The sequence below is a fragment of the Erithacus rubecula genome (genome assembly GCF_903797595.1).
Source record: "Erithacus rubecula genome assembly, chromosome: 26".
NCBI lineage: Eukaryota > Metazoa > Chordata > Aves > Passeriformes > Muscicapidae > Erithacus > Erithacus rubecula.
In genome coordinates this window covers 2,950,018-2,961,532 of record NC_136678.1, presented here as the reverse complement: position 1 = coordinate 2,961,532, position 11,515 = coordinate 2,950,018, and the positions used below count along the sequence as shown (strand labels likewise).

General features: G+C 55.9%; 2 protein-coding genes across 2 annotated transcripts; one reads left to right on the top strand and one right to left on the bottom strand.

Moving 5' to 3' along the window:
• Positions 1 to 3,783: 3,783 nt before the first annotated feature.
• CLPS (colipase) lies at positions 3,784 to 5,776 on the bottom strand. The gene is made up of 3 exons (XM_079327253.1): positions 4,622 to 5,776; positions 4,026 to 4,148; positions 3,784 to 3,949 (listed from the first exon to the last, which is right to left on the bottom strand). The coding sequence occupies exons 1-3, from the start codon at positions 4,715 to 4,717 to the stop codon at positions 3,812 to 3,814; spliced, it is 357 nt and encodes a 118-aa protein (XP_079183379.1). The 5' UTR covers positions 4,718 to 5,776; the 3' UTR covers positions 3,784 to 3,811.
• Positions 5,777 to 6,348: 572 nt separating this feature from the next.
• Positions 6,349 to 10,934, top strand: LHFPL5 (LHFPL tetraspan subfamily member 5). Its single transcript, XM_079327246.1, has 4 exons — positions 6,349 to 7,020; positions 9,508 to 9,744; positions 10,364 to 10,396; positions 10,643 to 10,934. Exons 1-3 carry the CDS (start codon positions 6,609 to 6,611, stop codon positions 10,378 to 10,380), a joined length of 666 nt encoding a protein of 221 aa, XP_079183372.1. The 5' UTR covers positions 6,349 to 6,608; the 3' UTR covers positions 10,381 to 10,396; positions 10,643 to 10,934.
• Positions 10,935 to 11,515: the final 581 nt, after the last annotated feature.

The window sequence follows — 11,515 nt, the reverse complement described above, 5'->3', positions numbered from 1 at the left end:
GGATGGCTTCTAGCCAGCTTCATCCCAAAGCCATCTCCCTGGGACAGTGAAAACCTGGCCCAGATTTAGGAAAACCCTAAGTCACAGGATCAGGCCCCCACATCCCTGGTTCTGCAGTTGGGGTCTGCACCCCATTGTGCCCCACGACTTGGAGCTGCCATGGAGGTTTTGCAGGCACAGCCTGAGGTGTCCCAGGCCAGCAGAGGATGGTGGGGGCAGACTGGGGCATCTCCCTGAGGATTTGGGATTCCACAAGTCCCTGGTGCTGGCTGGACTGTCCCACACCCTGCAAGGATGTGCTTCATCCCTCTGGATCCTGCCATGGCCAAGGGACACCCTGAGAGGGGCCACTGCCCCCCCGGGCTGCACCATCCACAGCTTTGTCATGTCCTGAGCACCACGGGGGTAAAGTCTTGTGGGGTGAACAAACTCCAGAGCCAACAGCAGGCAGGGACCCCAGTTGCCTCTGTGCTCCCCAAACACCTCTTTGCACCCTCAGATGTCTCTGGGCAGCCCCTCAGGCAGAAGCAGCCCAGGACTGGCCCAAAACATCCCCTGTGCCCCCCAACCCAAATCCCAGGAGTGCCTCTGACCCTGCTGCAGGATCAGGCCCATCACCACCCCAGTCTGCAGCAAATTGGGGTGTGCTGTGTGTGGGGACACAGAATTAGGTTGTGCCTGGGGTCTTCTTCCCCCCCCCCCCCCAAATCACTGCACTGAGCTGGAGCTGCAGGGCTGCTGCCTGTGCCTTCCACCGTGGGGGTCAGGGGCAGCTCAGCCCCCCCAAAACCACATTCCCCCCTCCTGGGGCTGGGGCTGGCAGCCTCTGCCCCCGGGGTGAAGCTGCAGGAGCAAACACCCCAAACCCCCCAAACACACACACACATTTTTTTGTTTGGAGCATTTAGCAAGGCTGGGGATGGGGTGATTTTCTTGGGGCTGTCTGCAAAGCTGAGCATTGGGTGGGCACCCCACTGGAGCTGCAGCGAGTTGGGGGTGCAGGGATGCCCTGGAAGGGGCAGAGAGGGAGTTTCAGAGCGTCTGCGCAGAAATTAAAAAGAAATCAAGAAGGAGAACAAAAAGAAGAGGAAAAGGCGGTGTTAGGGGGCAAGAAAAAGGGTTAAAGCAGCGCAGAGGAGGAGAGGTGAAGGCCGAGGGCTGGCGGAAAGGGGGGAGAGGCGGGGAGAGGTTGGGGAGCGGGAGCTCGGCTGAGTGAGAACATCCTGTACCCTCGGTAACAGCGGCCAGGGCGGGGTGAGGGGGCACTGGGGCGGGGGATGTGTCACACACCTCCCTGCTAAGGGGGACACACCTCCCTGCTAAGGGGGACACCCTTGGGTGACCCTCAGGGGATGTGCTTGGGCGGTGGGGGGCAATCCTGCCGATGGGGTGAGGCTGGGGAGGGTCTTGCTCTGCCCCCCGCCCCAGCGTCCCTTCAGTCTCATATTCCTCTCTGCTTTTTAACCAAGCAGGGAGACCCCTGTGCTGAGCAGGGGAGGAGGAAGGGGCGCCCCAAAACTTGTACCCGTGCTTCCCCCATTCTCCCCACGGGGATGCTCTGCAGAGGGATGCTTCGTGCACCCCGAGCTCTGCAGCTGAGGTCGCCCCCACCCTGCTGGAGGGTCCCCCTGTCCCCAGGGCTGGCAGCACCCCACCCGCGCCAGGGGCCCCTTCCTGTGTTTGTTAAGGCGCCGTGAGTCAGGCGTCTGGTTTTCGGTTTACGCCAATATTTACCAGCCAAGAGCTGCCAAAATAAAGCTGCGGCTTCACCAGTAAATATAGGGCTGAGATGGGGCGGGGCACGGAGGGGATTTATGCGTCCCCCACTTCAGCACAGCCACCCCTTTCTCACCTCTCTGGTGCCCCCATCGTCTTTTTGCCAGCGTGGAGACACCACAAAAACGGGGACACCGCAGAAATCTCCCATCAAATACCATCCCCCTCCTTCTGGGGGTCCCCCACTGCAGCACTCAGAGTGTCAGAGCTGGGGGATTTCAGGGACCCCCAAGGGGGGCTGCCCCAGGGTTGGGGTCCGTGCGGGGCTGGGGTCTGTCCCGGGCGGGGGTCCCGGGCTGGGCTCTGTCCCGGGCTGGGCTCTGTCCCGGGCTCTGTCCCGGGCGGGGGTCCCGGGCTCGGCTCGGCTCGCTGCCCTCTGCCGGTGCCGGCCCGGCCCGCGCTGGGCGCTGCTCCCATCCCGCCCCTGCCGAGCGCACAAAGCCGCGGGCGAGGCCAGCGCCGGGCAGGCAGAGCTCCCGGTGCGCGGCCAGGAAATGCTCTGCCGGGGCTGCTGTGAGGATCCCACACAGATGGGGGGTCCCCGGACAGACCCTGTGTCCCTTGTCCCCTCCCCGGCTCTGCCGGGGCTGCTGCTGCAGGAGAGTGGCTGCTGTCCCCATCGCTGTCCCCATTGCTGTCCCCATCCCTGTGCCCATCCCTATCCTCATCTACCCCTTACCCCACACCTCATCCTGCACCACTGAGGACACTGATCTGGTGCCTCTCACCAGGACCACCATGATAATAAGAAGAAGACCCTCCAGGCTTTCCCCACCCACCACAAGTTTAAAACTAAAATCCAAGTCAGAATTTTCTCCTCTGAGCCAGACTGGCAGAGGCCACCAGGTCCCCACATTGCCCTCATGCTGCCCTTCAACAATGGGGACCCCCCCAAGCTGTGCCACTCTCCCAGATGTGTCCCTGGTGTTTCTGCAGGTGCAGATCCTCAAGGTGCTGGTCACCCTTGTCCTGGAAAGGAAGTTTCCTGGAGCAGCTCCTCAGCTGCCAGGGGTTGCCCCCAGCCTTTGTGGCTTCCCCATGTGGTGCAGAGCCCTGGGGGCAGTGGGGAGTGGGGCTGTGGGTGCCTGGTTCTTGCTCTGCCCCAGGGAGAGAAAAATATGGGGTGAAGTCAGCATTGGAGAAGGTAAGAACACCCTGTGATTATCCCCTCATCTTCTGCTGCTTCCACAGCTCTCCAGACAGGTGCCTCCTCTTCCTCTCCCTGTTGTTGTATATCTGTGTTCCCTCCCGATGCCCAAAATTCTGGGCACCACACCCTACAGCCCACCCTGCCCAGGGCACAGCTCTGCCCTGAGGGGATGGGCACCTTGCTGCCAGCTGGGGCTGCTTCAGCACTGTCACTCTCCAGATCCATCCCAAATTCCCAAAGCTCCTGCACATCCTGCAGCCTGAGCAGTGCTCTACAAGGTGCTGGTGGAGGTGCTGCACAAGGGGCTCCCATGGCACACAGAGCTGCTGCTGCTGCACAGGGTCCTTTCCAGGGGGCTCCCACTTGGCTGAGCCCCATCTGCCCTCCCTGAGGAGCTCCAGAGCCAGAGTGGTGACACAGAGCACCCTGAGCTTCAACACCACCTGCAAGTCCCTCTTCTCTGGCAACAAACCTTTTCTATGGAATGTTTCCAAGCAGAGCAGCCACAGCTGGAAATAAACCAAGGCAAGAACAACCCAAGTGACTTCCTCAGATCCTGGGGCTGCTGCATCTTCCCCTGCCCTGCATCCCCTTTTTAAAACTCCCCTTGAGCAGAGCTCAGTTTTGTCTTGCTGCTGCCTAGCCCAGATTATTGTATGATCACACACACGTACACACAAAACCATCATGTCCATGTGGCTTTTTCCAGGCTCTTCTGGCCCTGCTGTCCCTGTCCTGGGGTCAGGGTGCTGGGCTGAGTGAAAACACCACCTTGCAGCTTGGCAGAAGCTATTCTTTACTCAAATCCCCCCAGAGCCAGACCCAGGAATCCCTGGAGAGGGGAAGGCAGGGTGGCAGGGGCAGAGGGGCACAGGGGCTTTTCCTTCACCGCCGCCTGTAGGAGTCCTGGGGGTCCTTGCAGACACCAAAGTTGCTGTTGGTGATGGAGCCCACGATGCTTTTATCAGCTTCACAGGTCAGGCCACTCTCACAGGGACACTTGTAGTAGACCCCATAGATGCTCTGCAGGGAACAAGGGCTGTGCAGTGTGGGGGACATGCCCCAGCCCTGCCCAGCCCTGGGAGCAGGCAGCACCTACCTTAGGGGAGCACTCCTGGAACTCAGCTGCCTTTGAAGCACATCGGGCCAGGCTGAGCCCGTTGGCCCGGTGGCAGCAGCCGCTCTTGCACTGGATACTCTGCAGGCACAGCTCCCCGATCTCCTGCAGCACAAGGCAGGGCCTGAGCACCACGCCCCTCTTTGTTCCCCTTTAATCTTACCCTAGCTGTGAGCCCAAGGGGTTTGGGTGGGTGTTGAACACCAGCTCTGCCTTTTGGCTGAGGCTCAGCACCGCTGCCCCCATGCCCCACTTCCCAATCTGCAGCATTTCCTCAGTCTGGCCCAAAATACCACCCACCAAAGTGGTTTTTGCTGGACTCATGGGCTGAGACACCACAGGGAAAGCATTTCCGCTCCCCAGCCCCTGTGAACCACCTAGGGTGTGATCCTGACTGGCTCAGGCAGCTGAGAGCTTCAGTCTGATCCATTTTCTGTATTCCCTGTCCCTTTACAGAGCTGATTTCCCAGGCTCCAAGCTCCCTCACAACACCAGAAAACCCAGCAGACATCTCCAGCCCTCCATGTGTGCAGCAGTGGGAGCATCCTGTGCCAAGGACAGGGCTGGGCTCCCCTTACCAAGTTGATGATGAGCCCCTTCTCCTGCTGAGCCCCCAGGGCTGGGGCCAGGAGCAGCAGGGCCAGGAGCAGGCAGGCAGGCAGCACGTTGGCCATGGCAGCTTTGTTTGTGGCTGTGCCACAAGGCTGGCAGGTGTTTTATAGCCTGTGCCCATCAGCTGACAGGGCTGTCCCTATCACACCTCAGCTCGTGGCATTGGGGCACTGCTGGAAGCCCAGGGCTACCAGGTCTTGCTGCCAGGGGACTGTCCCACACTGGCCATGTCAACCTGCCCTTTAAATTGGCCAAAAAGAACACTAAATAATGGCCCTTCTGTGCTTCTAGTCCTTCCTCCTCTGCTTCCCCCTGGCAGCAGAGGGCTGTGGAGCTGCAGTTCTCTGGAATTCCCTCCTTGCTGCTCACGGGCAGTGTGAGGGCTGGTGGCCACAACAGGAGCTCTGCTCCATGGGAAAACCACCAGATTCTCCAACTATAAAATGGAATCATGGACACCAAGAAACCCTCTGGAGAAAGTTCATATTGTGCACGATTGTACAGCCTCCTGCAAGGGTCCAGAGCCCACCAAAGTCCCCAGTCCAAGTGCCAGCACTTCACCTGTCCTGCCAAATATTTGCTCTGTGTTTCAGTGCTTGGGGGGGGTGTGGCTGATGAAAGGAAAGCAGGCCTGGGAACAGCACAGCTGCTTCCCTGTTCTTGGACATGATTAATGGCCACATAGCCCTGGCCTTTGACAGCCACAGGAGTGATGCTGAGGTCACTGGCTGTCACACTTCACATGGCACTGGTCCCTACAACAGGAGCTGAACCTGTGTGGTCACTCAGGATGCAGGGCAGATGTGGCTCCTGGAGAGAGGTCCCAAGGTGGCCACAAGCACTTGCAGCCCTCTGGGGCATCTCCATGCTCTTCTGGCAGTGGAGACCTGGCCTTGCCCAGGTGCTGGCTGACACCCCTGTATGTTCTGCTGGCAGGCTGAGCCATTTCCCTTTCTGCAGTGGAACTGTGAGGATGTTCCTCCCTGCCTGCAGTCCCCACCCCAATGATGCAGCAGCCGTTGTGCTCCCTACCAGTGTGGGACACTAGTGACACCGGCTGGGAGGGCAGAGAGGAGCAGCAGAGGGGACACAGAATTTGGGACACATCACAGGGCACACAGCAGAGCCAGATGAGATCCTGGGGTCATGGCACAGCCTCTGGCACATTCTGGGGCACACGCTGGGGGTCCTGGGTCTCGTCCCAACACGCATCCTGGGGCATGTGGCACATTCTGGGACACACCCAGGTGTGCACGGTGCAGCCCAGGCACATCCTCACACACTCCCGGGGGAGGGTGGCACAGCCCAGGGCGTTCCTGGGGGCACAGTGGGGGACAGGGTGCACTGTGAATGCATTACAGAGCACAGCCCAGGACAGACCATGGGGATATTTGGGTTATCCCAAGGTGCGTTTTAGAGCACATGAAGGAGGCAGGCGATACATCCCGACAGAGCATTCCAGGCACACCGGGCACATCCTCGGGGCTCTTTCAGGGAGCATCCCGGGAGCACATCCTGAAAGGCACATCCCGAAAGGCTCATTCTGAAAAGTGCATCCCGGGAGCGCATCCCGACAGGCGCATCCCGACAGGAGCATCCCGACAGGCGCATCCCCAGAGCGCATCCCGACAAGCTCATCCCGACAGGCTCATCCCGACAGGCACATCCCGAAAGGCACATCCCGACAGGCGCCGCCGCCTCCCCCCGCGCCCGCCCCGGCTGCGGAGCGGGGTCGCTCCGGCTCCTCCCGAGTCCCCCCCGGCCCGGCGGGGGTGGGAGGAGGTCTCGCCGCCGCCCCCCGGGGCGGTCCCGCCGCTGCCGGAGCCTCCCGCCGCCCCCGCTGCCTCCGGGCGGGGCCGGAGCGGGGCCGGGGCCGGTTCTGGGGCTGGATCCGGGTCTGGGGCCGGTTCTGGTGCCGGGGCTCGGTCCGGGGCCGGGGCCGCTGCCCCCGCCATGACCAAGCTGCTGCCGGCGCAGGAGGCGGCGCGGATCTACCACACCAACTATGTGCGGAATGCGCGGGCCATGGGGGTGCTCTGGGCTCTCTTCACGCTCTGCTTCTCCATCCTGATGGTGGTGACCTTCATCCAGCCCTACTGGATCGGCGACAGCATCGACACGCCGCAGGCCGGCTACTTCGGCCTCTTCTCCTACTGCATCGGCAACGCGCTCACCGGAGAGCTCATCTGCAAGGGCAGCCCCCTGGACTTCGGCACCATCCCCTCCAGTGCCTTCAAAACTGCCATGTTCTTCGTAGGCGTCTCCACCTTCCTCATCATCGGCACCATCCTCTGCTTCAGCCTCTTCTTCTTCTGCAACGCAGCCACCGTTTACAAAGTGTGCGCCTGGATGCAGCTGGCAGCGGGTGAGCGGGGCTGGGGGTGCGCGGGGAGCGGGGGCTGCTCATGGACCGACTGTTCCCGTCCTGCTGGGGATGGGGGTTTGGCCAGCCAAGAGACCCCAGTGTCACCTCCACGCCATTTGCTCCCTCCTGCTGGTTACCATGGGGGGGTTTTAGTAAAAATCTCCTCCCAGAGCAGCGGACACACATCGTGTGTCGGGTGATGCTTCCCCGGGCGCTGCTGCTGCTGCCAAACCTTGTGTCTCCCCTTGCCTGGGGGAGTTGCCCCTGCTCAGCCGCAGGGATGCTTCAGAGAATCGGTTCAGGAGCACCAAAGAAACCCCCCAGGGCACAGAGTCTCTCCTGTGCTGGGCATCCTGCAGGAATGAAACAGGGAGCCAGTGCTGACGTTTGCTGGGCCATTGTAGTAACTCCCTGAGCTCAGGGAGTAATGCACGAGGAGGGGACTGAATGGCTGATTTGTCACCATCACTCGCATTTTGTCACTTTGCTGCTCATCCCTGTGGCTCTCAAGCCCTCCCCATGTCCCCCCCCCCCCAAGGCACTTGAGACACCTGGTAACCCAGCTCCTGTATTTGATCAGAGCCTCGGCTGAAACCCAACCCAGCTCCTGAATGATGCATGTGAGCCCTGGCACAGCCCCCGTGGCAGGGAGGGGGCAGCGGGGTTTCTTCAGTTCCCAGCTAAAGAATCGAGCTCAAGCAAAGATTTAGATAAGAAGCTTGGGGCAGCTCAGCCTCCTGGAGAGTAGGAGCACAGAAAGGCTTTGCTGTGGGAGTTGGGGGTTTTTATGGTTTTGGTTTTTTTTTTATTGTTGTTGTTGTTCTGAACGGGGGAAGAGAGAATTATCACAGGCAGTTCTGGCCAGATGGACAGCTACTGCTGCATTTTAGAAATTATTAAAAAAAAAAAACTGGGCAGGCTAAGAGACCATAAATTTCCTGGCCTTTGCTCTGCACAAGGGCACAATTTCACAGAAATTATTTCTTTCCTGCTCCCCCCATTTCTCTGTTAGTTACAGGGAAGATTTATTTTGTATGTAATTAACAAACTGCTTTTCCATGTAGAGAAATCCTCTCTGCCTGCTCACCTTGCTGCTGGCTTGTCCCCAAGCCAAGGAAAAAGAAAACATTGGCAAAAGACAAGGCCACTGTCCCAGAAGGGGGTTCTGGTTTAGTGAACACCTGGTGGCAGAGAAGAGGCACTGGTGGGGGCAAGATGCATTTAAGGAAGCTGCAGACATCCACAAGGGACAGGGATGAACATCTGCTTGTCCACCACGGGGTTGATTCTTGTGTGAGAGGAGTCAGGGACTGCCTCACATCTGCACCAGTTACTTCCAATGTCAGAGTGGAGCATGAGAAGGGTTTTTGTCCATCATGTCCCAAAACCTTGCATATAAACTCATCCCAAGCCTGGTCCAGTAAATACAATTTCTCTGAGCAGGGGGAAAAAGGCATTTCTGAGATTTTGGGGCATGACCAACCTTCTGGCACTGGGGGTGGTGCAGCTGCCATGGCAAAGCTGCCAAGGTGAGGTGCTGGGGACCCTGGAGCAGCTGTCAGGGTTGTGTGTGAGCTCTGAGAGCAGGCACAGGAGGAGCTGCTGCTGGAACCACCACAGCTGAACAAGCAGAATTAATCTGCCTGCAAAGCTGTGCTGATACAGCTCTAGCTGCAAGGTGCTAGGCCAGGGTTTCCATCTCTCAGAGATTAAACCCATTCCAGTTTTGTTTGGAGATGTTTCCTTGGAGTGACACGGCCAGGGCTCTGTGCAGAGATGTTGCCTGGGCAACGCTGAGACAGGAGATGCTGCTGCAGCACATCCTTGGCTGGTGGGAAGGCAGACAGCAGGATCCTGCTCCTCCCTGCCTGTGGAGCAGAGTCCATGGGGATCAGCAACCACAGAACCTTTCAGGGGACAAGTCTGTAGCACATGATGTGATCTCTCCACTTCAGTATTGATGCCTGGAAAATTGAATACATCTTTCTAATTGGAGTGGATATAAAAGCAAACCTTCATCAGTTTCAGGTGAAACCTTTATTGGTTTCAGGTGAAAGCTTTCAGGTGAACAACATGGTGGAAAGTACACATGGTGAATAGTAATTCTGCAATTTTTATAAGGTTAGTGGATTCGTACACTTATACACTGTCCAAATGAAAAGTTAGTTAGCTAGGTAATAATTCCTGGGGTCCTGACCCTCTGGAAGCAGTTCAGACAAAAGTCAAGTTTCTCTTGACTTTTATGTCTGGTTCAGATTATAGTTGGAAAATACAAGTTTTTGAAGTTGGTTCTCTTCTTGAAATAATACTAAATGATATTTAGGAATGTGTTGATAAGGTTAGCTTATTGTTCCTAAACGCAGGCAAGAAAGGAAAAACACTGGAAGCTACAGCAATCTACGAATATATGAATATATGTAAAACATAAAAAGCTAAAAATCTTTGACATCATCATCTGAGGAGCACCATGTCCCCCTGTCCCTGCAGCTACAGGGCTGATGATTGGCTGCCTGATCTACCCCGACGGCTGGGACTCGAGCGAGGTGAGGAGGATGTGCGGGGACAAAGCGGACAAATACACGCTGGGAGCCTGCACGGTGCGCTGGGCTTACATCCTGTGCATCATCGGCATCCTGGACGCCCTCATCCTCTCCTTCCTGGCCTTTGTGCTGGGCAATCGGCAGGACAACCTCCTCCCCTCGGATTTCAAAGTGGAGGACAAAGGTGAGGGCGCTGGGATCGCTGCTGAACGCTCCTGAAGCCCCAGGGTGATGCCTGGAGCAGAGGCTGGGCAGAGTTAGAGGAATAAAACAGGGATGTACCTTGGGCAGCCCCAGAGCCCAGCGGAGGTTCTACCCAAAATAGGCACCGGGGCATGAGTTTTCACACTTTTGTAAGTTTTGGTCCATTTGCAGTTCCAACAGTCCCATCCTCCCAGATTCTCTCCTCGATTCGCTGCTGTTTGCACTTTTTGAAGTTGTAACAACATCCTTGGTTCTCAGGCTGGAAAAAGATTGTTTAACTAAACTCTGAAGGGAACTTGGTAACACCTTATATGAAGTTCAGAGTTATACACTAATGCAGTACAGAATCTGGAAAATATGAAAGCTAAAACTTAAGGCATCAATTGCTGTTGCTGCCACAGTCACACACTGCTCTGTAGGATGGAGAGCCAGCAGCAGGCAGAAAATTAATGGAGAACAAGGCAGGAGCCCAAATTACATTTCTGGGGCTTTCTCCTCATCTTGTTTTAAACATATTCCTTTTTGAAAACAAACCTGCAAAACACACCAATCCTTTCAGTTTTACACACTAACTCTGCAATTCTCTTTTTGTTTTACAGAAGAGGAAAATGACTGACAGAGCTGAGCACCATGTAAGTGATAACCCACTCAGATTTTTTAATATTCCCAGCATCCACAATGCCACTGGTCTATTTGGATTACCAAAGGATTGCCAGCTGATTTTGGTGCTGGTTTTGTTTGTGGTTAGAGAAAAAGTCTTTGCTTTGCCTCCCAAAACTGGGAAACCACAAACCCTTGCCAAGTGCAAAATAAAACAAGGATAAAATTTGAAGTCATACTCCATTTCCCAACAGCTGATTTACTCTTTCTGTTCCCAGGGACATCCAGAGCTCTTCTTCCATCATCCCTTTTCTTTGAAGTGACTCTTCTAGGAAGCTTAAATTTACCACATTCTGTGGATTTTCTACAGCTGTTATCTTCACCCATGGGGCTACTCATGGCTCACAGCTCTTGTGGAGCTTATTTGGTGGGAAGAGCCCAAAATGGACATTTTTTTCCTGAGTCCATCAGCAAGAGGGAGAGGAAGGGAAGGACAACAATTTGCTGCTTTTTGGGGGGTTTGTATACTTTCTTTCAAGGAAATTATTTATGAATTAAAAATACAAACAACACCACCAAACATTAGTGTTTTGGGTTTTGTGGTTGTCTCCTGAAGGCAGAGGAAACTCTGCCATAGCCCAGGTTGCATTTTACTGGAAAAATATCACGACAGGCCAATTCCCAGCTGAGCCACGAATAATTTTCCTGCTCTGGGCAACAATAACCAAACACAACCTCTGGAAAAGAGCACTTTCCTGGGGAAAAAAACAAACAGAAAAAACCCCAGGAACCAACAGCAGGCTTGGGACAGCACCTGCAGAGCAGAGCAGATGGTGCCAGGCAGCATCAGCTCCCTCCACCACCCAATTAATCTGATTTAGCCATCACCTCCCATCCCACCCAACACCCACCCAGGGTACAGCACTCTTCTGCAGGAGACAAAGCAGCTCTGACCTGCTCAGAACCCCAAATCAGCCTACATTATTATTTTCATCTCTACTCACTGTAAATTGCTGGTTCTTGCAGCACTAAATTCAGTTCAGTTCTAAAAAGTACCTTCTGGTTTTATGCTTCCCTCTAAAAAAGTTTGGGAAGGTTTTATTGAGACTCTTGGCTAGATAAGACAGAGATATGACAGACTTGAAGAAAAA